The sequence below is a fragment of the Zalophus californianus genome, chromosome 2, assembly GCF_009762305.2.
Source record: "Zalophus californianus isolate mZalCal1 chromosome 2, mZalCal1.pri.v2, whole genome shotgun sequence".
Classification (NCBI taxonomy): domain Eukaryota; kingdom Metazoa; phylum Chordata; class Mammalia; order Carnivora; family Otariidae; genus Zalophus; species Zalophus californianus.
In genome coordinates this window covers 155,798,436-155,823,863 of record NC_045596.1, presented here as the reverse complement: position 1 = coordinate 155,823,863, position 25,428 = coordinate 155,798,436, and the positions used below count along the sequence as shown (strand labels likewise).

The 25,428-nt window shown below is 42.7% G+C and overlaps 1 protein-coding gene across 1 annotated transcript in view; it reads left to right on the top strand.

Moving 5' to 3' along the window:
• The window catches only part of DOCK5 (dedicator of cytokinesis 5), a 202,846-nt gene that overhangs the window by 132,748 nt on the left and 44,670 nt on the right, over positions 1-25,428 (top strand). Inside the window, 11 exon segments of the mRNA XM_027597925.2 lie at positions 2,174-2,285; positions 3,001-3,071; positions 3,671-3,777; positions 5,548-5,684; positions 10,173-10,268; positions 15,537-15,635; positions 18,562-18,656; positions 20,012-20,090; positions 21,573-21,673; positions 24,344-24,402; positions 24,705-24,859. Coding sequence (XP_027453726.1) covers positions 2,174-2,285; positions 3,001-3,071; positions 3,671-3,777; positions 5,548-5,684; positions 10,173-10,268; positions 15,537-15,635; positions 18,562-18,656; positions 20,012-20,090; positions 21,573-21,673; positions 24,344-24,402; positions 24,705-24,859 — 1,111 coding nt within the window.

The window sequence follows — 25,428 nt, the reverse complement described above, 5'->3', positions numbered from 1 at the left end:
AGTCCACTCTATTTAAATGCCTGGCACCGAGGATGGCCTGTATTGGTCTGGGTCCTGGGGGTCTAGAAGCAGACGAAACAAGGTTCCAGCTCTGATGGTGCTTGTGGGTTGGGTTGAAGCCAGGGAGGCGAATAGTGAAGAAAGAAACCTTAAAATTATTTCAAATAGGTAAGGGCTAGCTGGGGAGGCCTTGGGGGGATAATGACCAGGGAGGGAGAAGGCGTCTCCGGGAATTGGCATTTGAGTTGAGACCAAACAGGAGGAGGCCACCTGTGAAGGTCTCAGGGAGGAGGAGTGCCAGTGTGCACGAGGTTCTGTAGGGCCTGTGTGAGAAATCGGGAGAAGCCAGTGCTGCTGGAGCATGGGGAATGGGAATGGGGGAGGGGGGAGTGGCAGGCGAATGACAAACGAGGTAGGACTTGGCAGTCCATAGTAAGGAGTTTGGATTTTACCCAAGTGGACTGGGAAGCCATTGAAGGGTTTCAGTTAGAGAAGCGGTAACATCTGGCTTACATTTCCAATGATCATCTCATCTCTTAAGTGGAAAGTGGATCATCAAAGGTGAAGAGCAAACCCTGGGTGAGCACACAATGGGTTGCTGCAGTTCAAGTGTGAGACACAGTGGCTCCGTCTCCAACAGGTGCAGAATGCAAGGTGGCCTTGCTGTTAGATTCCGTGGGAGGATGAGAAGAAGGGAAGAATCCTGATAACTTCCAGGTTTTGGGTGCTGATTTGCCGAGACTTGGAATACTAAAGAGGATCAGGAGAATCGGGGATTCTGCTTTGTGTAGGTTAATTTTGAGATACTTTGTGGACTAAGTTGCAAGTAAAGTTCTTTTTTAGTTCTGCTAAATGGATGAATTGAGAATGACCAATAACCCTCTGACTGAATACTTTTCTCAGGGGAGTTGGCATTCCACGAGTCCCTTATAAGGTGTAGGTGAATTCAGACAAACTTAAATATGTGTGCGTGTGTGTGTGTGTGTGTGTGTGTGTACAAAATCCTGATTCCAAATGATCCCTACTCTTGACCAGTTGGTGGTAATATTGCCACCCAGTGTAAATGCACTTGGACTACAATTTGGGACTTTCATGTTTCTGAGAAATGGGCTAAAGACCTCTGATTTCTACTTATAAGAAAGAACCAACTTTTCAACAGATGGACAAATCCTGAAGACAAGCAGAGTGCCTTAATCAAAACCAGCATGAATTAGTGAAGGCGAGGTGGACCTGTGTGCCGCAAGGCCCGATTGTAGAACAGGTCAGCACCCAGCTGGCCATTTCAGTGTAAAGATTGGCTTTCCTGGACTCGCAGACTGGATTGGGTTCAGAAGGTTGCTGGTTCGAGGAGCTTCTGTACCCATTGTCTGAAACCTCAGCTCAAATGATCAGGGCTTGAAGAGATGAGACGGAGAGAGTAGAAGTGGAGAACGAGGGAGGAGGGCAGGAGGGATGCTGGAGGATAGGCTGTGGCAAGAGTGTGGGCTGGGAAAGTGAGCTGGGGGAGTCCCCTGCATATCGGGCGTTCTGCTAATGAGCTGAGGAAGGTGGGCATGCGCACAGGGCTCATCTGCTCCTTCAGGCAGAGCAGCTTCCTGCTGTTCCCCCCTCTGCTGGAAGTGCCCATACACCGCTAGGACAGACAGCTTCATAGAGCTTCAAGGGAGTCCTTCCCGACTGGCTGACCATAGTGGACCAAGTGGAGAGCTCTGTGGTAGGACTTTATGTAAAAATTCCTACCTGCTCTTGTCCAGGTGGTAATATCTTGTCAGCCTACTGGGCGTCTCCCCAAAACCATCTTGGAGCACCCTCTGACCTTCCCTTTGCACAGTCTCAAGTGGTGACCAGGGAGGCATGGGCCTGCAGCATTGCTTAGGCGACAGATCTTTTCAAAAATTTCTTTTTAAAGATGGAAAACCTGGGGCGCCTGAGTGGCTCAGTCATTAAGCGTCTGCCTTTGGCTCAGGTCGTGATCCCAGAGTCCTGGGATCAAGCCCCGCATCAGGCTCCCTGCTCGGAGGGGAACCTACTTCTCCCTCTTCCACTCCCCCTGCTTGTGTTCCCTCTCTCGCTGTGTCTCTCTCTGTTAAATAAATAAATAAAATCTTAAAAAAAAAAAAAATCAGTCGTTAAAGATGGAAAACCTGATCGCTTTTCTCTTTCTCCTATTAAGATTTTATGGCCAAAGCGAAGATGGAGATGAATTTAATAATTCAATCCGCCAGTTATTTCTTGCTTTCAATATGCTAATGGACAGGCCCCTGGAGGAAGCTGTCAAGATCAAGGTCAGCATGGTATTAGCCTGGGTACCTCGTTTTTGAGGTTCTGTGACAACATAGAACTGGACACGGTAGGAGAGAAGCAAAGTGAATCATCATTCGCGGAAAGCCTGTGAATTTTAGTACTTACAAAAAGTAAAAGGAGAACCTGTGTTTTAACTTTTATGTCCGTTTGTATTCTCAAATGGCAGTTTGCCACAGACAAACTATGCTTTTAGACATCCCACCAAAGGCTTGTGTGGCGTGTGTAAATTCAGCCAATTGATCCCAATGTTACAGACAACAGGTTTTTATTCTGAGTTCCCCCATTCTTCCCAGAAGCCCAAAGTCACCATCATGTTCATAATTGGTAATTTTTTCATGTAAAATATGCCATCGCTAAGGATTCAGATCTAAACTTCATGATTTATTCTTTGTTCTTTATGGCCACCTTGTGACGGAGATGTCAAGATCTTAACTACCTCCTTAGATAGAAAAATGAATTCCAAACAAACAGTACCTGTTGATAATGAAGAAAAAGAAAAGGCCGTGCCATCTGACCTCTTAGGAAAAAGCTTTTAGGCAATCACCATTAGCAACATTTATCTGTCCTCTCTACTGCGAGAGCATCTATGTGCAGTTTCCTATGTAGATGCAAGCCTTTTCTTCCTGGGATTAAGTAATACATTCTGCATTTGTCCTGCTTGGCAACTGAATTTGCCTTTCGGTATTTTTCTTACAGGGGGCAGCTCTGAAGTACCTTCCTAGTATCATTAACGACGTCAAACTTGTGTTTGATCCCGTGGAGCTCAGGTAAATAGCAGAGCACGTTCACTGACTTTAACAAAGAAGCAGCTCCCCTGCTTGGCTGGGGCCTGGGCTGCCGCACATTCTCTTATTCCTCTAACACGTATTAACTGAACCCCTTCTGGTGCTCAGTTTTTGTGGAAAATGTAAAAGAAGACACAAAGCCTGCCCCTGAGAGAGGTTTGCACTTTTCTCTGGGGAATCAAGACACGCAGACGTGAAATTAACTCCAGAAGAAAGTACATAATACGCTTCCAGCCCTGTCCCTAAGCACCCAGCAATGCAAAGTCAGATGGTGAGCGACACCGGGGTGGAGTTAGCCAGAAAAGGGTTGTGCAGAAGAGGAGTGTTCAGGCAGATCCACAGAGCCCGGGTGGCCGTGACTGTGCTTGGGCGGTTTAAATAGAGGCGGCTCTGAGGCTGAGCGCTGCAGCGCGTGTGCAACCCAGTCTCGGCTTTACCTCCAAGGGGCAGACTCGCAGGGCATTGGGAGAGATTTCCAGGGAAAACTCTCCAAGCCCGGATCTCAGAGTCGAGGAGAGCCGTGGAATGTTACCTTCAGTGTGACAGAAGGAAAATACTAACCTCTGGGATCTCTCTTGCAGCGTGCTCTTCTGCAAGTTCATTCAAAGCATCCCTGACAACCAGTTAGTTCGCCAGAAACTGAACTGCATGACCAAGATAGTGGAGAGCAATCTTTTCTGGCAGTCCGGTATGTCCCCACCAAAACTACCATGCACCGAAATTCTTGCTGCTAATGACATTGCCAGTAGTTGGTTGGCACTTAAGGACCTCCTGAGAAACCAGTTTTAAGGTGCAAAGTCAGTTTAGTATTCCCAAAAGGATCTAAGAGAATAAAACCGTGCATTTTTTTAATGAGAACAGTCCAGTCTTTCATTAATTAAGAGAACTTGGTCCTCAAAATGGGCCACCCCAGAAAGTAGCAGGCAAGCAGGAAAGATGGTTCTCTTCAACAAATGTGTCTTCTTCGACCTGTACTCGTTGCATAACCTGAAAAGCTAGGGGGCAGCCGCGTAGGGGTGTGCTGGCCCCCCACCCCGTCCTGGCTCGGGGGCGGATTGTGTGTGTCTCTTCTTAATTTCCATGCTCGGTCATGTCACATGAGGAGCTGAAAATGGGTCACAGTGGTCATATTTACACCACAGAAATTGGCAAACGCTGGAAGTCACAGGTTTTGGTCAGGGAGGGCTTCGTGGGGGAGCCAGAAGGCATGGAGGAGAGAAAAATTGTACGTGGGTGAGATGCTCTTCATTTTGTAACTAGAGGCAAGCATACAGCCAGCAAGTCTAAATCATTGTGCTCCTGTCCCAAAGCTGATATGGAGAAGAGGTCCAATATCTGGTCTTTCTCCAATAAACCCAAGACTGGCTAGAGAGGGGCTGCTCTGGGAATTTCTTTTGGAGCTACCACTAGGTCACAGGCTCCCAGAGGGTGACCCCATGTTGCATGTATTGCCTGGAGGGTCTGAGGACCAATAAGACTCTTCAGAAATAGGGAAAGGTGAGTGGGTTGTTGGTGGCAGGCCTCCTGGCCTTGCACCTGGCTGGTTATGTAACTTTGGACACACGAGGAACTTTTGTAAGTCTTAGCCTCCATTTCCATGGAGGGAAGAATTTGAACTAGATCATATCAGTAGCCTCTTTTGGCTCTGATACTTTCTGACCCTATGAATTTTTGCTTAGAAATTCCATCTGTTACAAGGGCACAGTTGGGGATGTGCATAAAGCTAGTGAATGCTCTCAAGTAGAAAACATAATATTACTAGACATCTTAATATGCTATGCTATCTCTGCCTCGAAGCATGCAGAAAGGATACGTGAGATGATAAAAATGGGGTGTTTGAGCACCAGAGTAAGCACGCACTATGTGTTCCAATTAGAGGAAGTATTCTCACTGTTAACAGTCATTTCCGTTAGCGTCCAGAACATCTGGCCTCATCATAATAATGTCTTCTAATAGCAAGGATCCCAGAAGGAAGACATCATAGAAAGATAACCCCTTATGTTGTGAAGCCCATTTGCCTGCAAAAACATGATCAGAATGTCCTTGAAACACATTGAAATGTCCTAGGAAATCTCACTTAGTATTTATACAAATTTTAGAGTAAATTCTCTCCATCAGGTGGAAACTTTCCAATTTTTTAAAAAAATGTGACCTGCTTAATTTATTCCTTTCGTAGGACTTAGCCTTTAGCTGTCAAGTTGGCATTTTTTTTTAAAAAAGCTAAAGACATTGTTGAATACGCTAAACCTTTTTGTTTATGTGCCTGTGATCGGTGTACTTTTCTTAGCTTTTAAAGTCAAGTCACAGGGCTGCAGTTCCATGCCTAGGATGCTGTGCCCCTGCTGGGTGGAGCTCAGAGGTCAGCTGTGGTATCAGGCAAGGGAAAGTTGCAGGCAGAAGTGGGGCACCTCAGGGGAGGCTGCTGCAGCTGGTGAGCTGGGTGCACTTTCTCCCCCAGAGTGCAGAGAGGTGCTGCTGCCGCTGCTGATCGACCAGCTCAGCGGCCAGTTAGATGACAACTCCAGCAAGCCAGACCATGAGGCCAGCTCGCAGCTTCTGAGCAATATCCTGGAAGTGCTGGACAGGAAGGATGTGGTGAGTTGAATCATCGCCTGATGCAGACCACAGCACACACGGGTCCCTCTGCCTCGGGCAAGAATGACTTCAGGGCCTTCCTCGTCTCAGGGCTTGGCCCAGGCCATTTAGAACCTGGGTACTGGGGCAGGCTGGGCTGGTTTTGAGGTGATCGGAGGGGCTGCCTCTTGCCAGAGCCTGCGCTGCAAATCTAGGTCCAGGAGATGTCCGCTTACTGGGGTACCTGCTGTGGGCTGGTTTTCCCCGCTTGTTCACCACTGAGATCCCTGAGGGGGCTTTGAGGAATCAGAGCCCTGTTTAGATTTTTTATGCAGAAACCTCGGCCCTCTTTTACCTCTGGTATGATAGGACTGTTGTAGATGTGCCCGAGCTTCTGAGATGCGCTCATTTTTATACTCTCCCTGACACCGATCCTTCCTTTTGGAGCCTAGTGGAAATGATGTGTTCTCTTACCTCCCATCGTCTCTCTGACCTGGGCACCCATCCTCCCTGAAACCCTGGGGCTGCATCAGCCTGGATTTACCTTGCTCTAGAGATAGCACAGACCATAGCCTAGGCAGGGTCGCCTCTCAGGAGGCTGGACAAGTTGGCAGAATGTGTCCAGCTGAGCACAAACCATACTTACCCCCCTCCCCCCCACAATGGCTACCTGGCACCGGTGTTCCCACAGAACAGTGAAAACACTCTTGGCTTTGCCTACGCCCGTTCTCTTACCAATATCTTTAGATTCACTTCTGCTAAAGGAGCTGAAGAACACTCTGTCAGTTTCCCGTAGCTAAATACTTAGGTCACCTTTCCCGGTCCACCCCAGTTTGGCCTCATCTGCTCATCTTCACACGGGCACGTCTGCATTTGTGCTAATTCGCGCCTCAGCCGTGGAGGTGCCGGAGAACGCCATTGGCTTCTCTACCCGAGCCCCTGAAGCACACCTTACAATTTGTATTATTTATTGGATATTTATTAACTATAGGTCATGTTCCCCCTTTTTTTTTTCTTAAACGTGTTTCTAGAAACCACATAAAATATAATAAATTTCCCCGAGGAATTTTATGATTGGGGATTTGATTCCTAACCGAAGATTTTACAACAAATAAATAAATGTGACCAATCAGCTCATAATGATAAGAATATTTTTAAAAAGTAACTCTTATGACTCGGTAATCAAAATACTAAAATGAAGCTCCAAGCTATGGTTGGCAACAGTGTGCCAGGGACTTTGGTTTTGGCAGGGCTCCAGTGTGTTCTAGAAGTGTTTATGTATATGATCCAAAGCTAACCTGAAACATGGGAATCAGGCTGTTTGTTTTCTAGTGCTGGTATTTGCATGTGTAGCTCTGTATCCTTAGACAAATCTGCAGGTGCCTCAGTTTCCCATTCCATAACATGTAGGGATTGTTCTAGATGGCCTCTTAGATCTCTTCCACATCTGATACTGTTTTGTTTTGTTTTTTAAAGATTTTATTTATTTATTAGAGCACAAGCTGGTGGGGAGGGGCAGAGGGAGAGGGAAAAGTAGTCCCTTAACTGACTGAGCCACCCAGGCACCCCATGTTTTGTTTTTAATATATCTTTTTTAATATAAATTTGTTATAGTAAATTTATATTTACATTTAAATATGTATTATTATATATTATATAAAAATAATATTATTATATACTATATATTATATTGTGACAACACATAAATTATAAAAATATTTATATTTATATAAATTTAATATAAAATCATATTGATTTATCATACTTATAAATATATAATTATGCATTGTTAAATATATATTTACATATAAATAAATAATATATAATATAAATATATAAACATAAATTACATATAAAATATATAAATGTATATAAATAATTATACAATTATGTTTGTTTAATATAAATTTAACATAAAATTTATATTTAATATAAATATATTTATATATTATATTTATATAACATAAATAAATATAAAATTAATTAAATGTGAAGATTTATATTTAATATAAAAATTTTAATATAATATCTTTGCCTGCCTTCTTACCACACAGAAGGACTCTTTGGAAATGACTTGAATGTATTTACATCTTATGCTGGAAGATTTAATTGTGTTGAAGAAACTTTTTTTTTTGTCTTCCTGATAAGGTTCCCTGTAATGAGCAGAAGCATTCAAGATTATTGATCCTGGAGCGTCTGTTAAAGTAGTAAATTTGATAATTTCTTGGTGTTGATAATGATACAGTTTTACCCCCCACCATAAGCATTCTTAAATGTTCAGACCAACCCTGTATGTCTTCCCCTATCCCCTCATCTCCTCAGTTAATTCCCGGCTCTAATTACTGACATGATTCCTATGCCTTTTTTTTAATAGTCCAGGATTCCTCTTTTCCCAAAGCTGTGTCTGCACAATGTCCAAATTCTTCAAAGTCTAGATGCAGTAAGCACCTCCATGGGGTCACTCCTGGTGCAGTCCTGCCCTAAGTCCCCCAGTCTGCTGCTTCCCTTTGTGCTCTCCTCACATCCTGCTTAAGGTCCTTATTGTTTTGTATCTTGAGTTATGATTCAGTTCGCAGACAGGTCTTAAACAGCTCCCTCGCTCTGGGCACTGTGATAGGTCTAAGGGTGCAGCAGTGAAGAAGAGAAGCAAGAGCCTGCCTTCATGGAGCTGACCTTCTAGGAGGATCCAGTGTTTTGCTTATTTATCTTCAAGCCCCAGCTCTCCTGCTGGAGGTGACTCCCTGAAGGGCCGAGAATGCCTGATTCCTTCTCCTACCTCCACGCGGGGCCAGCACAGGACTCACACACCTAGCCAGGTCTGGGGTGTGGTCTTGTTACATAATAGAGGGTAAAATGCCTCAACAGAGAGGCAGCGTTTATGGATCACGTTCCCTCAAAGAAATGGGAAGCAAGTGAATATATAATAAAAACAAAGAAGGAAAGAAGGGAGGCACGAAAGGGAAGCTAACAATACTTGATATTTTAATAAAACTATATATAGTAGTGATTTAGTTATTTGAAGCATTAACTAGGAGTTTCAAAATATGTATCATGAAGCAAGAATGGATAAAAGTTTTGAAAGACAAGGTTGAATATTGCTAACTTGGAGCTGAATGAGTATAACATCGAGTCACAAGAAGGAGAGAAGGAAAAATAAAGAATACGTATTTGTGGGGCCCCTGGGTGGCTCAGTCAGTTAAGCATCTGCCTTTGGCTCAGGTCATGATCCTGGGGTCCTGGGATCGAGTCCCACATCGGGCTCCCTGCTCATCAGGGAGTCTGCTTCTCCCTCTCCATCTCTCTCTGTGCTCTACCTCTCTCTTTCAAATAAATAAACAAAATCTTAAAAAAAAAAATACGTACTTGTGAGGCACTCTCTGTTGTGTACACCAGCTCAGCTAATTCCTGTAAGGGAAACTTTTTTATCCCAGCTATGAAAACAGAGGCTCAACAAAGTTAAATAATTGCTCAGAGTGACACATGACAAAGTCAAAATATTAAATTCTTGTGTTATTCTTCTCAGGCTGCCAAAACAAAATACCCTAGACTGAGCAGCTTAAGCAACAGATATTTATTTCCCGTGGTTCTGGCGGCTGGAAGTCCAAAGTCAGGGTGCCCGTGCAGTCCAGTTCCTGGTGGGGGGGGGCCCCTCCTGGCCTGAAGACGGTTGCTGGCTCTCTGTCCTCACGTGGCTTTTCCTCAGTATATGTGTGGCAAGAGAAAAGGCCAGCTCTCTGGTGTCTCCTTATAAGGACACTAACCCTTAAGACTAGGGCCCTGCCTTCATGACCTAATTGCCTCCCCCAAATCCATCTCTAAATACCATCACATGAGAAGTTAAAGCACCAGCATATGACTTTTGTGGGGTTTCCAAAACTTTTTTTTTAGCTAAAAAAAAAATTTTTTTTAAGTAATCTCTGTGCCCTGTGTGGGGCTCAGACTCAAAACCCCCAAATCAAGAGCCACATGCTTTACCGATCGAGCCAGTCAGATGCCCCCAGCATATGACTTTTGAACACATACATTCAGTCAATACCAATCTCCTTGACTTGAATTTCTTGGGTTTTTTTTCCTCCTACACAGAAGGTGGCAAGAATGTTGAATTTTTACCTTTTCATTCCCATGCACATGCCTAGTTCTCCTGGGCCACCCCATGTACTCAGCATCAGGACTGACTTCTCATGCCAGGGGTGTCCCCCCAGAACTACATTGAGTTGGTGGTCACAGTGACCTTGTAGTGAGCGCAGATGGTCTGGGTTACTAGGGAGGTGTTCTCCCCTGCATCCCCACACTCAGCTTTTACATGGCATACCTAATCATTTTCAACTGATTCCCAAGTAACAGTATGTGTTCATCTGTGAACTTCTTTTTCCCTTTTTGGACAAGAGATTGCTTTGCAGGGAAGAGCCAGAATGAGACTTAAGAGAAAACTCACCTTTCAAAGGTCAGTTGATGAAAAGTGAAGCTGAGTCAGAAGAAGTGGGGTCAATTCCCGTGTTTCCTCCACAGGGCCCCACGGCGATGCACATCCAGCTGATAATGGAACGGCTGCTGAGAAGGATCAACCGGACCGTAATTGGGATGAGCCGACAATCTCCCCATATTGTGAGTATCATGTTGGGACCAGGCAGCCACTGCGGCTTCTCAGTGTCCCACCTGCCCATTGGGAGTCCTCTGGACCAGCGTCTTGGGACCAGATTCCCACAGGCCCCACTCATTCCAGTTCACCGTCTGCTTGCACGCTGTGTGTCACAGCTGCCAGGGGCAATGAGCAGGCTCTAGAACTTTCCAGCCCTCCAGGATGAGTGACCTTGGTTCTAACTGCCTGCAGATCTTGATTCCAACACTGATTTTTCTCTCGAGGGAAAATGCTCCAACAGGATGGTGGGAGAGGTTAAGGGGGGAGAGTTATTGGGGACCCTGTAAACACAAAGTGTACAGATCCGTTCTGAACATTAGACAAGCCTGTTGTAATACGATCCAGCAGAGACTGAGATGTGTGGGCTCCCCAGGTAGGCAAACTCAGTACCCATTTGACCTCATGCTCTTTTAATATTTGTTGACTATTTCTTTTTTTTAAAGATTTTACTTATTTATTTGACAGAGAGAGACACAGCAAGAGAGGGAACACAAGCAGGGCGAGTGGGAGAGAGAGAAGCAGGCTTCCTGCTGAGCAGGGAGCCCAATGTGGGGCTCGATCCCAGGACCCTGGGACCATGACCTGAGCCGAAGGCAGACGTTTAACAACTGAGCCACCCAGGCACCCTTTGTTGAATATTTCATTTAAGGACAACATGAGCTTTTGTGAGCAGAAGATGAAGGGTTGTGGTGGCTACATTCAGTCCTTCCTCTGTTATCTCAAGTAATTGCGTTCTAAATCTCACATGCTCCTCTGGATCTACCCTTGTTAGAATGATAATAGGAACAGTATTAGTACTCCTAGCTGTAGTGATGATAATACTAGTAGTCATTAGCTGGTTTGGGTCTTTTTTTTTTTTTTTAATCAAATTATTTTAAGCACTTTACATTTCTTTCTTTTTATTTTTTTTTAAGATTTTATTTGAGAGAGAGCACAAGTTGGGGAGAGGGAGAAGCAGGCTCCCTGCCGAGCAGGACCCTGGGATCATGACCTGAGCCAAGGGCAGACGCTTAACTGACTGAGTCCCCCAGGTGCCCCACCACTTTACATTTCATGGAAGCCTCACACAGATCTCAGAAGATAGGTCGCCCTTCAGCTGCATTTTTCAAATCAGGAAACTTGCAGAAAGAGGCTAAGAAACCTGCCTGAGGTTGCAAGACCACCAGGGGGTTGAATGGGGGTTTGGGTCCCAGGCAGCCAGTCGGCTGCTGAGGCCGTGCATGGCGGCCGCCCCCACCCTGGGCAGCTTACCAGGTTATGTTTTCCAACTATGCACTGTAGTCGCGAGGAGAGGAATTCTGATCAGTTCCATCTTCCCCTGCGTTGCATTTCCACTGCTGTGTAGCGTGCTTGTAGATTGGTGCCCTGTGGTACCATCCAGCCCTTTTGGTTCAAAGAAAAAGAAATGTTTGAAAGAACTTGTGATGAGCATGTTTTTAGAAACATCTGGTTGCCCTGGTCTCTCCCTCTCCACCTCCTGGGCCTCAGTTAGATGTCAAAGAAGTACCTTTGCAACCAGAGGTAGCTGTTGGAAGACCATACTGTATCATTAAAATGAAGCATCTTCTACTTATGCTGCTAAAAGCTACGATTTGATCTTATTTAGAGGACAGAAGGCAAAGAACCATTCCAAATGGTGATAGTCAATAAAAGCCATTTATTTATTCAACCAATAGGTGTTAAGAAACTACTATAAGCCAGGAACTAATTCTAGACACTGGAGGGAGATTAGGGAACAAAACAGACAAAAATCACTACCTTAGCGAAGTTTATATTCTAGCAAATACCAGTAACAAAAAATAGGATACGTGCCATGAAGAAAAAAAATGAGAGGATGAGGGCAGTCAAGGTGGGAGAGTTACAAATTTAAACGAGGTGATTAAGAATGATTTTCATGAGAAGGGAAAATTTGGAAGAAGACTTGGAGAAGGTAGAGGGGGTAGTGTGGAGGTGTGGGGAGGGGCCTTTCAGGCAGAGGCAAAGGCCAGGGCAGAAATCTCAAGATGTCCCTCGTGTAAGAGTCACATCTGGTGACAGAGCTGGTCCAAATAGGAATGTAGAGAGGTACCCACTAGGTTAAGACTCCAGGCGATCCAAAACATGAAAGGATTCAGATCCCGTACTAAAGGTGTAGACCTAGACCCCTTCATTGTTATTGTCAACCCATTGCTGCCATGTGTTTAAAGAACATATAAAGAAATAAATAAGTGAATGAATATAGATATATGTGGCTTAATTGAGCTTATTCTCATACTCAAGAATAGTTAAGTATTAGAGGACCTGTTAGAGGCGCCTGGGCGGCTCAGTCTGTTAAGCATCTGACTCTTGATCTCAGCTCAGGCCTGGATCTCAGAGGCGTGAGTTCAAGCCCGGCACTGGGCATGGAGCCTACTTAAAAAAAAAAAAAAGAAAAAAAGAAAAAGAATATTTTCAGTAAAGAATCTGTTAATAAAATACATCAGTTGAACAAAAGGAAAAAAGCTTTATGACTATTTCCATAGATGCCAAAATATATGTGATGGATGTAACATCTATTCCAAATTAATGGAAGGAAATGTTAACATGCAATCACTAGGCAACCTATTACTTGATGGTCATAAAAAGGAGAATCAAGATGTTAAATGTCAACACTGTTTAGCATTTTTCTATAAATTGTAGCCAATGTAATAACACAAATGCGTACACATACACACATTATATGTATGAACTTAGTATGACTATTGAAAAAGGAGAAAATAATTTCATAATTGTTATTTTTAGTGAAATGACTACCATTTCTAGGAAACCCAAGAGACCTAACAAAATTTTAACAGAAGTAATGAACAATTTATTAAACTATTCAATGGCCTTTCTATATAACTACAGTAGCTATTTAGGGGTTGTAAAAGAAAAATCCCATTTAACTCAGTCACAAAAATATGAGAGTAAAAATAAATACAAGATGGGGTGCCTGGCTGGCTAAGTCAGAAGAGTGTGCAACTCTTGATCTCGGGGTTGTGAGTTTGAGCCCCATGTTAAATGAAGAAATAAATTAAAACTTTTAAGAAGATAAATACAATATACACATAAATGAATAGCCACATAGAAATAATAGTGGGGGGGCTTGCCTGTCAGATTTATTATAATTAGCTACATTATATTTAGCTACATTATAGTTAGCTACAATATACATTATATTTAGCTACATTATAATTATAATTGGCTACATTATAATTAGCTACAATAATTAAAATAGTGTCAGACTTATGGAATAGACATAAATCCACAGAACAGAACTGAGAGAATTTAAAAGGCAACTTTAGATTATATGAAAATTCTATTACCTTTCAGTAGGGAAAGTGAAGATTTTTAGTAAATGTGATTTGGAAAATTATGAACAATGTGGAAAAAAGTTTGACTTTTATTTCATGCTATATCCAAAAAAATAAATTTCAGATGGAATGAAAGTTCAATGTAAAAAAAAAAAGAAGCACCTAGAAGAAAACATAATCTATACTTCTAAAAATTCCATTATAATTAACACAGTGTTATATTAGTTTCAGGTGTACAGAATAGTGATTCAGCAGTTCTAGGGGCACCTGAGTGGCTCAGTCGTTAAGTGTCTGCCTTCGGCTCAGGTCATGATCCCAGGGTCCTGGGATCGAGCCCTGCGTCGGGCTCCCTGCTCAGCGGGAAGCCTGCTTCTCCCTCTTAACACTCCCCCTGCTTGTGTTCCCTCTCTCGCTGTCTCTCTCTCTCTCTCTGTCAAATAAATAAATAAAATCTTTAAAAAAAAACCAAAACGATTCTACACACTTCTCAGTGCTCGTCATGATAAGTGTGCTCTTAATTCCATTTACCCATACCTCTTTTTCTATACCTATTTTTAAGAAAAAAGAGATTCATGAATTTTTAAAAATAGAAAGGCTACTATGAAAAAAAAAGATAAAGTTTACTAGGTAAAAAAACTAAACCCCTATATGGGAAAATATATATGTAAGCAAATTAAATGTCAAGCACCAAACTCCAAAAATTATTTTGTAAAATCTGTGCCGAGTGGCTAATAGCCTTAATATACAAAGACCTATTACAAACCATTAAAAAAAAGGATATTTTAGTAGAAAAATGGGTAAAGAATATGAGCAAACAGCAAAATGAGAAAAACAAATGGCCAACCAACAAGGAGACAGAATATGTAATTCGGAACAAAGGAAATGCAAATTAACCAAAAATGAAATTAAATAAAACGCAGAGACCTAGAATAGGCAAAGGCCTGGAGAAGCCAGTAGTATGATAATGACAGGAATGCAAACTCTGTGGTTTGGCACTGTGTGTCAGAAGTCTTCGGACAATAAATTTCCATTGCTTTTATAATTAGAAAAATTAAAACTTTTTAAACCAAAGAGACTAAGGCATTCATTCAGAGAGTATTCTTTCATTGTGTTTGTGTTTAGGAAGTCATTCCTTCCATCCCCAAAATAGCTGTGTATTCATCTTCTCTATGCCAATTCATTTAAATAACTCTGTAAATACAGGAGGGCATTCTCCCCTAGATAGTTGCCCTCTGGCCAGAAAATTAAGTGTGTGATTCAAATATGATTGGATGAGAGGAAAGCACATAGAATGTGTAATGCCTGACTTCAAAAATATAAATTGATGTTAATCATCAAGTTATTCAGTCCCTTTCTTCAAACCCCATCTGTAATCACACACGCATAACATGCTGGAAGTAACTGTCTGAAGGATTCTGTTACTGGAAGAACGACATTGAAGTGCTCTAGCTGGGAGCACTCATTTCCCCATCTCTATGCTCTTCCGCTCTCAGTTTTACGATCTCTTTTTTCTCCTTGCATTCCTCCAAAATTAAATTTGTACTATCTCAGACATTTCTCCATGGACTACAACTCTGTCTCAACAAGAAACTCAAAGGTCCCAGGTGGTGGTATTTCAACTAGTGATCTAGCTGAGATCTCAGAGTCAGTGTCCGTTGACCTACGGGATTCTGCAAGTCATACTATTAAAGGGCCGAGCAGAGCCCTCCACATTCCTTAACTCAAACCTGGAAGGAGGTTATTTTAAGCAGAAACAGCAAAGTGTGTGCATTTTAGGCCTTCAGCACGCACAATGTTTCCAGGTTGGTAGGGTCCCTGTTTTTGGTAACTGGTTGGGAGACAGCCAGAGTACCTGTGCACAAACCTTGTTCTGTCAGCTGGTGGTCTGAGGGGTCTTGGATCTGTTGTCTCCTGTCCTTCCAGGGGAGCTTTGTGGCGTGTATGATTGCGACCCTGAGGCAGATGGATGACAGTCACTACAGCCACTATATCAGCACTTTCAAGACCAGACAAGACCTCGTTGTAAGTTGTCTTCACTGGGTCCTGGTAACGCTAAGACTTCTTATATTGGGCAAAAACAAAAACAAAACTGAGCATCATGAGTCCCGAATTCCCTTCCTACCCACCTCCAGTCCTGCATGACTGTCCACAGTGAGTACAAAAAGGGAAGGATTGATTCTTATTTTCTCTCTGTGATAGCATTTGAAGACTACAAAACGTACCGAGAGGCCCTCACCCACCCTCTGAGTCTCTTGGATCTAGGGAGAACCCTTACTTGGAACCATTTGGGAGATCTGTTTTGCTCTCAGAAGAGAGTAGTACCTCATTTTCAGAGCTAGCTGTTACGCCATGGCAAGGATTCTAGGAGGCAGAGAGTGCACGGTACTGCTTCGGAGATGTGGTTGGCATCATCCTTTTCAGTAGTCCCTGGAAAGGGAAACAAGAAGAGGTCATACTTGCCCCTTATAACACCTGTAAGGTGATATTTGCCCTCTGGCAAGTGTCAGTCACCTTCAGTTGACAATATTCCATTCTCTTTTGTTTTCAACCAGAAAATTGTTCCCATGATTACTATTCGGCATACAACCAAAGGTTGCCCAAGACACAAATTTAGGCCTCTGGCTGCTTCCCCAGGATCCTTCCCCTTAGGGAATTGTTAGTGGCGTTAACAAGTGCCTGAAAGTATCATCTTGTAAAGCAGTGGGCCTGACACAGCTGGCTCAGCAATCCAGTGTCCTGTTGCACTAGTCCTTGCTGTGGACGATCTCCCACCATCTGTGCATTTTCCAGTCTTCTTTCTATTTATACTATACTGGTAGTATGTAGCCTGTACACCCAAGGATGTTCAGCTCCTTCTCTGCCAATCGCCTTCCTTTCTGTGAGGTCCACATGATGGAAAAACACACAAGGAACAGCAGAGAGAGCGCTCTTCTCTAGTAGTAGTAGTCTGTAGTAGTCGTAGTGGTGGTAATGGCATGTGGCTTAATCTGGAGGCCTCCATGAGCCTCCACTTAAGCCATGCTCTGGCAGGCAGGATGGTATAGGGACCTGTAGCAATATGTCACTGTGCCCGCAGAGACCAAGGGCAAGAGAATTAGGAACAGAGGAGGGAAGCTGAGGGTAGCAATATTTCTCCTCCATAGGCAGAAGGTATAGTGGTTTAAGAGCACAGGCTTTAGAACATCCATTCTGGCCATTCTGCTTCCTCCTATGAAATTTTGGCCCAGCTGTTTAACTTCAGTAAAGCTCAGGTTCCTTGTCTATAAGCTAGCACTTATTTTGAGGGTTAACATAAATGAGTATCGATTGACTCAACACCTGGTAATTACCAAGCTTTGTGCTTGGCATGTGGTTAATGCCTATGAAGCCAGCTATTTATAATAGTAATTTTAATATTGTCTCTTTTATTATATAATAATAAAAATTTTATTATTATAGTTTAGTGACTCTTTATTCCTTCAGAAAGCAGGTAGAATAAGGGAAGTTAAACTAAATTCAATCTTTTGACAATTTGGTTCCATTAAGTAAGCAAAAAAAACCCAGGTTTAACTCCTGTCTTCCAAACAAGGGTAAGCTCTTTCCCCTGTATTATCTAATTTAAAAAGGATTATTATCCGCATGAGGGAACTTTTGTCGTCAGGGGCAAGCCTGCGGCGTACAGCTAGGCCATTTGACTTCCAGTGGACTGTCCTTTCCCTCCCTCCTGCTGCCTTCTGAGTAAATCACTTGGAAGACATTGGGAAGCGGGAGATAAAGTAAGGCCTGGGACAGTCTGTGAATTACCTTCATTATACCATCACTATTTCCAGTTAAATTAGTTTACCAGGAGTTGAATGTAGAATCGAGATCAGGAGTGGATGACCAGCCTCTAAACATAATGCTTGCTTCACAAACCACGAATACTTACTGATTTGGGAGAGTTAATAGAATAGTTAATAAATTGGTGGGTATACTTCAAATATATGATGACAAAAAATTTTAAAACTCATGAGGTATGTCTATGATTTGAGAATTGAAGATAGAAAAGTTTGACTCTCCACTGAACCGGAGGAAGAGTCAAAGGTCGCAGAGACTTGACAGCCAGGATTGTTGGCACTCCGGTGCTCTGTGGCGGCCATCTTGCCCACCGTCTCGGAGGAACAGCGTTTGAAAACAGAACCCAGGCTTCCCAACTCCCGCACTCCTTCTGCTACATGATGTAATCCATGAGATAGAACTGTGCGGTTTAATGCCAGAGGAATTGGCCTGGATTTTCAACTCCGGAATCCAAGTGGAAAATGTCTAAATTTAACTAACTAATAAATAAAAGGCTTTCAGAACTTTTTAGCTTTGACTTTTAGTCCAGATCGTTCTAAGTTGCTTTTTGCTCACAGTCCCCTTTTGAGTCGAATAGCTGTTCTGCAGATACTGTGCTCTCTGTTCTTTTGTTATTAAGCTATTACTGTCATCGCAACCCACTGCTACTGATGCTTTTTAAGGACCCTTTAGGCCCCTTCCCCTGGGCTACCCGTGGGAATGTTTCTGGAATAGGAAGAATTATGACTTTGCTTTTTATTTATAGTGGTTTTCTTCTGTTCTAACAATAATAAAGGAGAATTGGGCTCAGAGTTACAAGAAGTATCACAATTGCTGGTAAATTCATTTTAAGTGCAGTAGATCTGTTTGGACAAACTTGGCAGCAGAGGGCCAAAGTCACCATGGCTCTAAATTTGGGGTCCAGAACCCCACATTCTCTTTCCTGCTCTCCCACCACCCGGTCTCTACAGCCTTCAGCAAGTCTTTTACCTTTTCACAGCCTCAGTTTTATCATTTTTGTCCTTGTCAGGTCCCTAAAAACCCTTATTTAAAAGATAGGCTGTAATGATGGACCAGGGACGTCTTGTTCTGATGCCATGCTCCCTCCTGTCCCCTAGTTTTCCCCCAAATGTTTCTCCTTTGTTCTCTGCAGGACTTCCTCATGGAGACTTTCATCATGTTTAAGGATCTGATTGGAAAGAATGTCTATGCCAAAGACTGGATGGTCATGAATATGACCCAGAGCAGGTAAGACGGCCCAGGGCTGGGCGTGCAGCCTTTGACCCTGAATACTTGGCTCTTATGACCAGGTGACCAGTTATCCGACCTTCAGAGAGTGCTGTTGAATCTCTGGGCAGGACACCATGCTCGGTAGAGTAAGGAGCCTCCAGTTGCTGGGCTGCTCGTTCTGGACTCGTGTTCTTGCTTTCCCCTGGGCTGTCGTAGCTGCCCTGCCTCGGGCTCTCAGCTTTGGTGGAATCTCTTCATTGCCCTCCTGTCTACCTCCTCCTGCTGGCTCTCCCACAGCGCCCTTCCATGGCTCCCTGTGGCTTTCATCGTCAGGACAGGCAGGGCCTCTGTGGCCTGGCCCACCCTGCTTTTCTAGCCTTACCTTCCACTATTTCCCTCAGTGTACAGCCTGCACTCCAACCAAACTGGCCTCTTCCTGGTCCCTGGACGTGTTCTGTGCCTTCTGTTGGGCTGCTTCTTCCACCTGCGGTGCCTTCCCATGTAACCACTGGCTGTCAACCTGCCACCATTCAACGTCCTTCTCAAATGCCATCTCCAGAGGAAGCCTTTCTGACCGGGACGTGGCATTCTCTTCCTTTGATGTCCCGTACCTCTTTGATAGCCCCTCCACTGAATTTTCCATATTCTTTATTGTTGTCATGGTTAGATTTACAGATTCACAAGTGACCCCCACCAAGTTATAAACATCTTCAGCCCAGGAACCCTCTCTTTCAAGGCGAAACCTAAGCCAGTGCTTTGCAGTTGTTGGACTGTAACAAATACTTGGTGAATGGGAGGAAAATGAACTGAATATATGTATCTTTTCAGAGTTTCAGAATTTTATATATGTGTATATATGTGTGTGTGTATATATGTACATGTATATATACATGTACATATACATATACACACTTATAGATATCAAATAAGATTTCAGAATTTTTTGAAAGAACTAAATAAAGTAAACCTTTCTTAGAGTTGTTAACTCCACATACCTGATTAGAAAAACCCTTCTGAACTACGTACAGATTAAAGAAAAACTCTCATCAGTATCACTAGACTTGCAAAGAGAAGCATCACAATAGAGTGCAAGGAACCCTGTCTGAGGCTCAGGGCACCTGTTTGATCATCCCGGCTCTACCCTCAAGTGGCTAAATGGTGATGCAGCCTTGAGTGGCTCTTGTAGTCAGTTCTAGAAACTGCACTTGAGCGTCGCTGTAGTCTACTTTGGCGTTGGTCTCTGATGACCTTGATAGAGCTAAGGGTCTCATGTTGCCAAATCCAGGTTTAGATTGCTTTGGTTCTTCACGTAGATGGGAGATGTTTGGAAGAGCAGGAAGTTGCCTTCTTTATCTGATATTTTCCTTCCACAGAGTTTTCCTCCGTGCGATAAATCAGTTTACTGAGGTTCTCACAAAGTTCTTCATGGATCAGACAAGCTTTGAACTTCAGGTAAGCATGCTGCTCATCTAGGAAGCTCCTTGAATTCTCAGCCACAGCAAGACAACTGTGGCATTTTGGAAAATGTCACTTCAAATTTTATCATTTTCAAGTGCAAACAGTTTTCTTGTTTTTTCTCCTTTCCCTTAAGCATACATTCCTGTCACTCTGTCCTCCAGACACAATCAAGTAGAGTTTTTTCTTTCTGTATAACTAATACAGGTTTTTTTTTTAAAGTAATAGTAGAAAATATGGCTAAGGAAAAAGAAAAAAATTGAAAGACAAATAGTCCTACCTTCTGCTGTTAACATAACACAAATACACATATACACATGTGCTTGCAGATGGACATGCAGACATTTCTCTGCCTACGAGTGGTTTCGTTTCTAAGGAGGGGTTCATATACACACTTGTGTGACAATCCGAAGTGGTAGTGAAACAGGTGACCCCTAGCTCCATCTTCATTCATCCAACAAATATGAGAGTATTTATAGGCACAGGGCACCATTCTAGGCCCCGGTGAAGGCAGACAAGTTCCCCGCTCCCGTGGTGCAAACAGTTCTTGGTGATGTGCTTTTGCTGTGTCATGTGGCTTTGTTTATATCTGTGGAATTTAAGAGTGGAGAGTCACCAGAAGAGGAGATTATATATGTATTTATATATACATACATATGTGTGTGTTTGTCTATATGAGCTAAAATGGAATATCTAGACTTGCTGGTTAGAAATAATATATGTGTGTGTGTGTGTGTGTGTGTGTGTGTGTGTGTGTCTATATGAGCTAAAATGGAATATCTAGATTTGCTGGTTAGAAATAATATATGTGTGTGTGTGTGTGTGTGTGTGTGTGTGTGTGTGTGTGTGTGTGTGTATGCCAAAGTGGAATCAAGCTGTGCAGTTCTTTGGCAACCTATTAATATAATTTTTTTCTATCATCTTTTCAATGATATTAAATGTTTTCACAGTATTTTTAATGGCTGAGTACAGTCCATTGCATGCCTGGGCCATGATTTATTTAACCAAATTCTTCTTAAGAACATTTAGATTGTTTCCATCTTCTGTTATTTAAATAACACTGTGAAGGCCTTCCTTGCTTTAAATATTTTTAAATACCCATGATTATTTTGCCAGGATAAAGTCCTAAAGTATTTACTATTTCAGAAGTTGGCAGAATTTTAGGGCTTTTGATACATATTGCCAAACTACTCACTATAAATAGGTGCACTTCTTGGCAGCAGTTTTCCCCTATCTCAGGAGTAAAGACAAATAGAATAGTCTGGATTAAAAAAAAAAAAAAAAAACTTAATAGTAAGTGTTAAAACTTTCAGGGCTGAATAACTGAAACACGAGAAAGGAAAAGGGGCCTGGTGGATTTTATTTTGTTTCTTTCCTTACTCCCTGTGAGTAAATTTCTACCATGTGGCACTGTTTTACTCTGACCCATATTAATGTTATTTTCCATTTCTTTTCACCCACACAATCAATTTTGAGCAGCTCTGGAACAATTACTTCCATTTGGCAGTAGCATTTCTCACCCACGAGTCCCTTCAGCTTGAAACCTTCTCTCAAGCCAAGCGCAACAAAATTGTCAAAAAGTAAGTGCCCTCTTAAACTCGCTTAAGATTGGCAAGGTGATTCTTCCATTTCTACTTTTTTTTTAAAAAAGATTTTATTTATTTGAGAGAGAGAGCGTGTGTGAGAGAGAGCGAGTGAGCGAGTGCACAAACGGGGAGTGGGAGGGGGAGAAGCAGACTCCCCGCCAGGCAGGGAGCCCAATGCGGGGCTCAATCCCAGGACCCTGGGATCATGACCTGAGCCGAAGGCAGACGCTTAACCGACTGAGCCACCCAGGTGCCCCGATTCTCCCATTTCTATTCAGAGCAGGATTTTTGGTATCACAGAAACATTACTGTTCAGGGGCTCCCCATGTTGTTGGTGGGATAGGTCTTAATGGAATCATTTAATAGGCTTCAGATTTCCTCTAATTCATGTCTCTTTTCTCAAGGCCCCCTTCATTTTCCCATCAACCATTACAATTTTTTAAAAAGATTCTATTTATTTACTTAGAGAGAGAGAGAATGAGAGGGAACGCTGGGGGAGGGGCAGAGGGAGAGGGAGAGGCAGGCTCCCCGCTGAGCAGGGAGCCTGATGCGGGGCTCAATCCCAGGACCCTGGGATCATAACCTGAGCCAAAGGCAGACGCTTAACCAACTGAGCCTCCCAGGCGCCCCACCCATCCAAATTTTTAAAATGGAATCCACACTTGGAGAGGCACTGAGGCTGGCCAGGGCTCCCATCCCCAAGAACAGCACTTACCCACACTGCAGGCACAGCACCTCTCGCTCACGCTTCACAAAGCAGACTCCTGTGGCCTCACCGTTTCACCTCTAGGGCACTTCAGCAGAGGGTCCAAGACTAACACATCCCCTAAAAATGCCCTCCAGATTCCTGGCTCAGAATTTCACGTGAACATATGACCGAGAGCGATGAGAGATTTAGGGAAGCTTTTCATTGCTTTCCTTCCTGGTCTGTTTCAGAGTTCACGGGGAGCCTGGAAACTCAGGACTGTGTAGTTAAATAGAACGTGAGAAATGTGTCATTTAAAGGCTGTGAAATTTGAGCTCTGTTCCCTTGCCGGGATGTTGGGGATTCTAGGCAAATTATTTGGTGTCTCTCTACCCCTGGTTTCTCCCTAAAACCCTGATACGGTGGCTGAGAGGTTGAGATTTAAATCTCAAAGATAAAAGTAAAACCGGTTTTACAGATTTCCCTATGGGGTGGGTATGGAGAGAAAATTGAGTTTTTAAGATGGATCTCTTATCCTTTAGACTATCTTAAGTGACATAACTTCTTTCAAGGATGGATTTGATTTTGGTTAAACAATCAAAAGTGAAGTTAGTTGATGCCAAGTCTGATAAATAAACTGGCTAGTTAGGCTTAATGATTCTGGTTTTGATTAGAGGGAAGTGTGACTGAGGACAAGCTGTATAAAATATATATGCATATGGGCAAAGGTGCACCTTGGGAAAACATTTTTATTAATGTTATAGAAATACAAATCAGTTTTTTTCAAGATTTCTCTTATTTTTAGTAGCAGTAGCATCAACAGCAGTATTAATAAACAATAGAAGTAATTATCATTTATTGTTTATGTGCCAGACATTAACTACATATGCTTACCTAGTATAAATTAATAAAATTAGGTGTTTTTGTTAAAATGGAATAGTAAGAGAAGTTTGTTTTTGTTTTGTTTTTGTAGAAGTCTTTAAATAAAAATTTTATACTGGTTTCTGAAGGCATTTACAGAGGAGGAATTTGAAAACAATGTTTGGTGCAATGAGCAGAAAATGTCGAAATACGGTTGTAGGATGGGCCATAGGTCCTTATTAGAGTTCCCTGGGAACATTGGCCATATTTCTCGTTTTCCCAGCCCCCAGCCTCTGTGGTTGCGGTGTGGGGTAGCCTCAGGCCTGTGTATTCTTTAAGAGATATCCAGGTGATTTTGATTTATCTCCAGCCACAAACCACTGTCTAGATCAATGTTTCTCTCTCTTTCTTTTTTTTCATTATCGACTCCTATAAGGAACCTTTTCAGAAATTTTTTTTTTTGGTTTTCTAATCACACCCCCCTGAAATATTAATACCATAGATATACTGCATATCTGTTTGTATGCTATATGTATATTTGAACTTCATATGTAAGAACAGTAAGCCTGCCGCGCCCCAGAGGACCAACGTTCATTCCTCTGGGGACAGCACCCCCCCGCCGACTGAGAAAATATATCTCGAGCTTCTCAGTGTGAGTACTTTGAAGAACGTACTGGTTTGCAGATGGGTTACTCAAATAAAAAATGTATAAAGTCAGTATGTTTGTTAGACATTAATCACATGACTATATAAATCATATCTCATTCATCTTCCTTTTCATTCATGCTTGTTATGTTTTGTTTTGTTTCTTTGCTTAATATTGGCCAGAATGCTTCTCCCCCTTCTCCCTTCAATAAGTTTGACAATTTTATTTTTCTGTTACTTTTCAGTGTTCTCATTTGGCCCCCTCCTGCTAGTAAAGTCCCCCTATCCATGTGGCTCAGTTCTCTTTGGGGGCTCTTTTTGGTATTGACTGCATTTCTTAAAGTGACCTTGCTTCAAACCTGTCATAAATGTGACCGAGAGGAGCAAATGGCCATCTTTACTTGCCTCATCATTTTAATATATGCACTTATTTCCACTGCAGATCTCTTTCTTGTTTATGATCTTCTTCCTAGATACGGAGACATGAGAAAGGAAATCGGCTTCAGAATCCGGGACATGTGGTATAACCTGGGTGAGTGTATGACCTTGAACCGGCCCACGCACAACTCCTATGTAATGAGCACCCCATGATGGGTTCTTTTGATTTTAAGTCTCAGTAACCCTGAGACCTCTTTGTCGGTGTGTCTAGAAATGAAAGTTGACTTGTAGCTCTTGTATTATGACAACAGAATAAAATATTTAGGCACTCATTTCTGAATTGAGTTGATTTACCCACGTGACCTTTTTCTTTTCTTCTGGCCCCATGGAGGAGTGTGGTGACGCTTGACTTCCAGTGAAATCACTTTTCAATACCCTCACTTACTTTCATTTCAGGTCCCCACAAAATCAAATTCATCCCCTCCATGGTGGGTCCAATTCTAGAGGTCACCCTGACCCCTGAGGTTGAGCTCCGGAAAGCCACCATCCCCATTTTCTTTGACATGATGCAGTGTGAGTTCAACTTTAGTGGGAACGGCAATTTCCACATGGTAAGTGGTAGAACTGGAATCTTCCGGATGCACAGATAGTCAACACTTGCTCTTTCTTTCTCTAGAGAGAAGCAGTTGCCTGAGTAATACAAATCCAAGTTGGTCTAAAAACTGTTTACTTTTCATTTTGTAAAACAATTAGAGACAGAATCGGATGTTCTAGAAACCATCTTTTTGCTACATGTGTTTCCTAAAACGGCACTGCATCTCTGGGTAATTAAAATTTGACATCACACATCTTAGTCCTATCTGTTGCAGCACAGCTGCAAAAATAATGCCATGGATTGGGGGACTGATGCGGTGGTCTCTTATTTTGAGGTCTCCTTCAGAGGAAGAAAGGGCATTTTTTTTCCTGCAACGTAAAGCAAAATAACATGAGACGAGTTTAGAGCGTTTTGGTAGAGCCCTGGTACATGATTAATGGATGACGTGAAGTACGATCTTCCCCTAGAATATGTTGGAAAGCGTTCACAGTTCAATAAAGGGGTTGGGTCGAATCTAGGAAGGTTGGCTGGGTGTCTTACATGTCCTCTTCTAAGGATACCTGGCATTCTCCTGTGAAAGTCTGA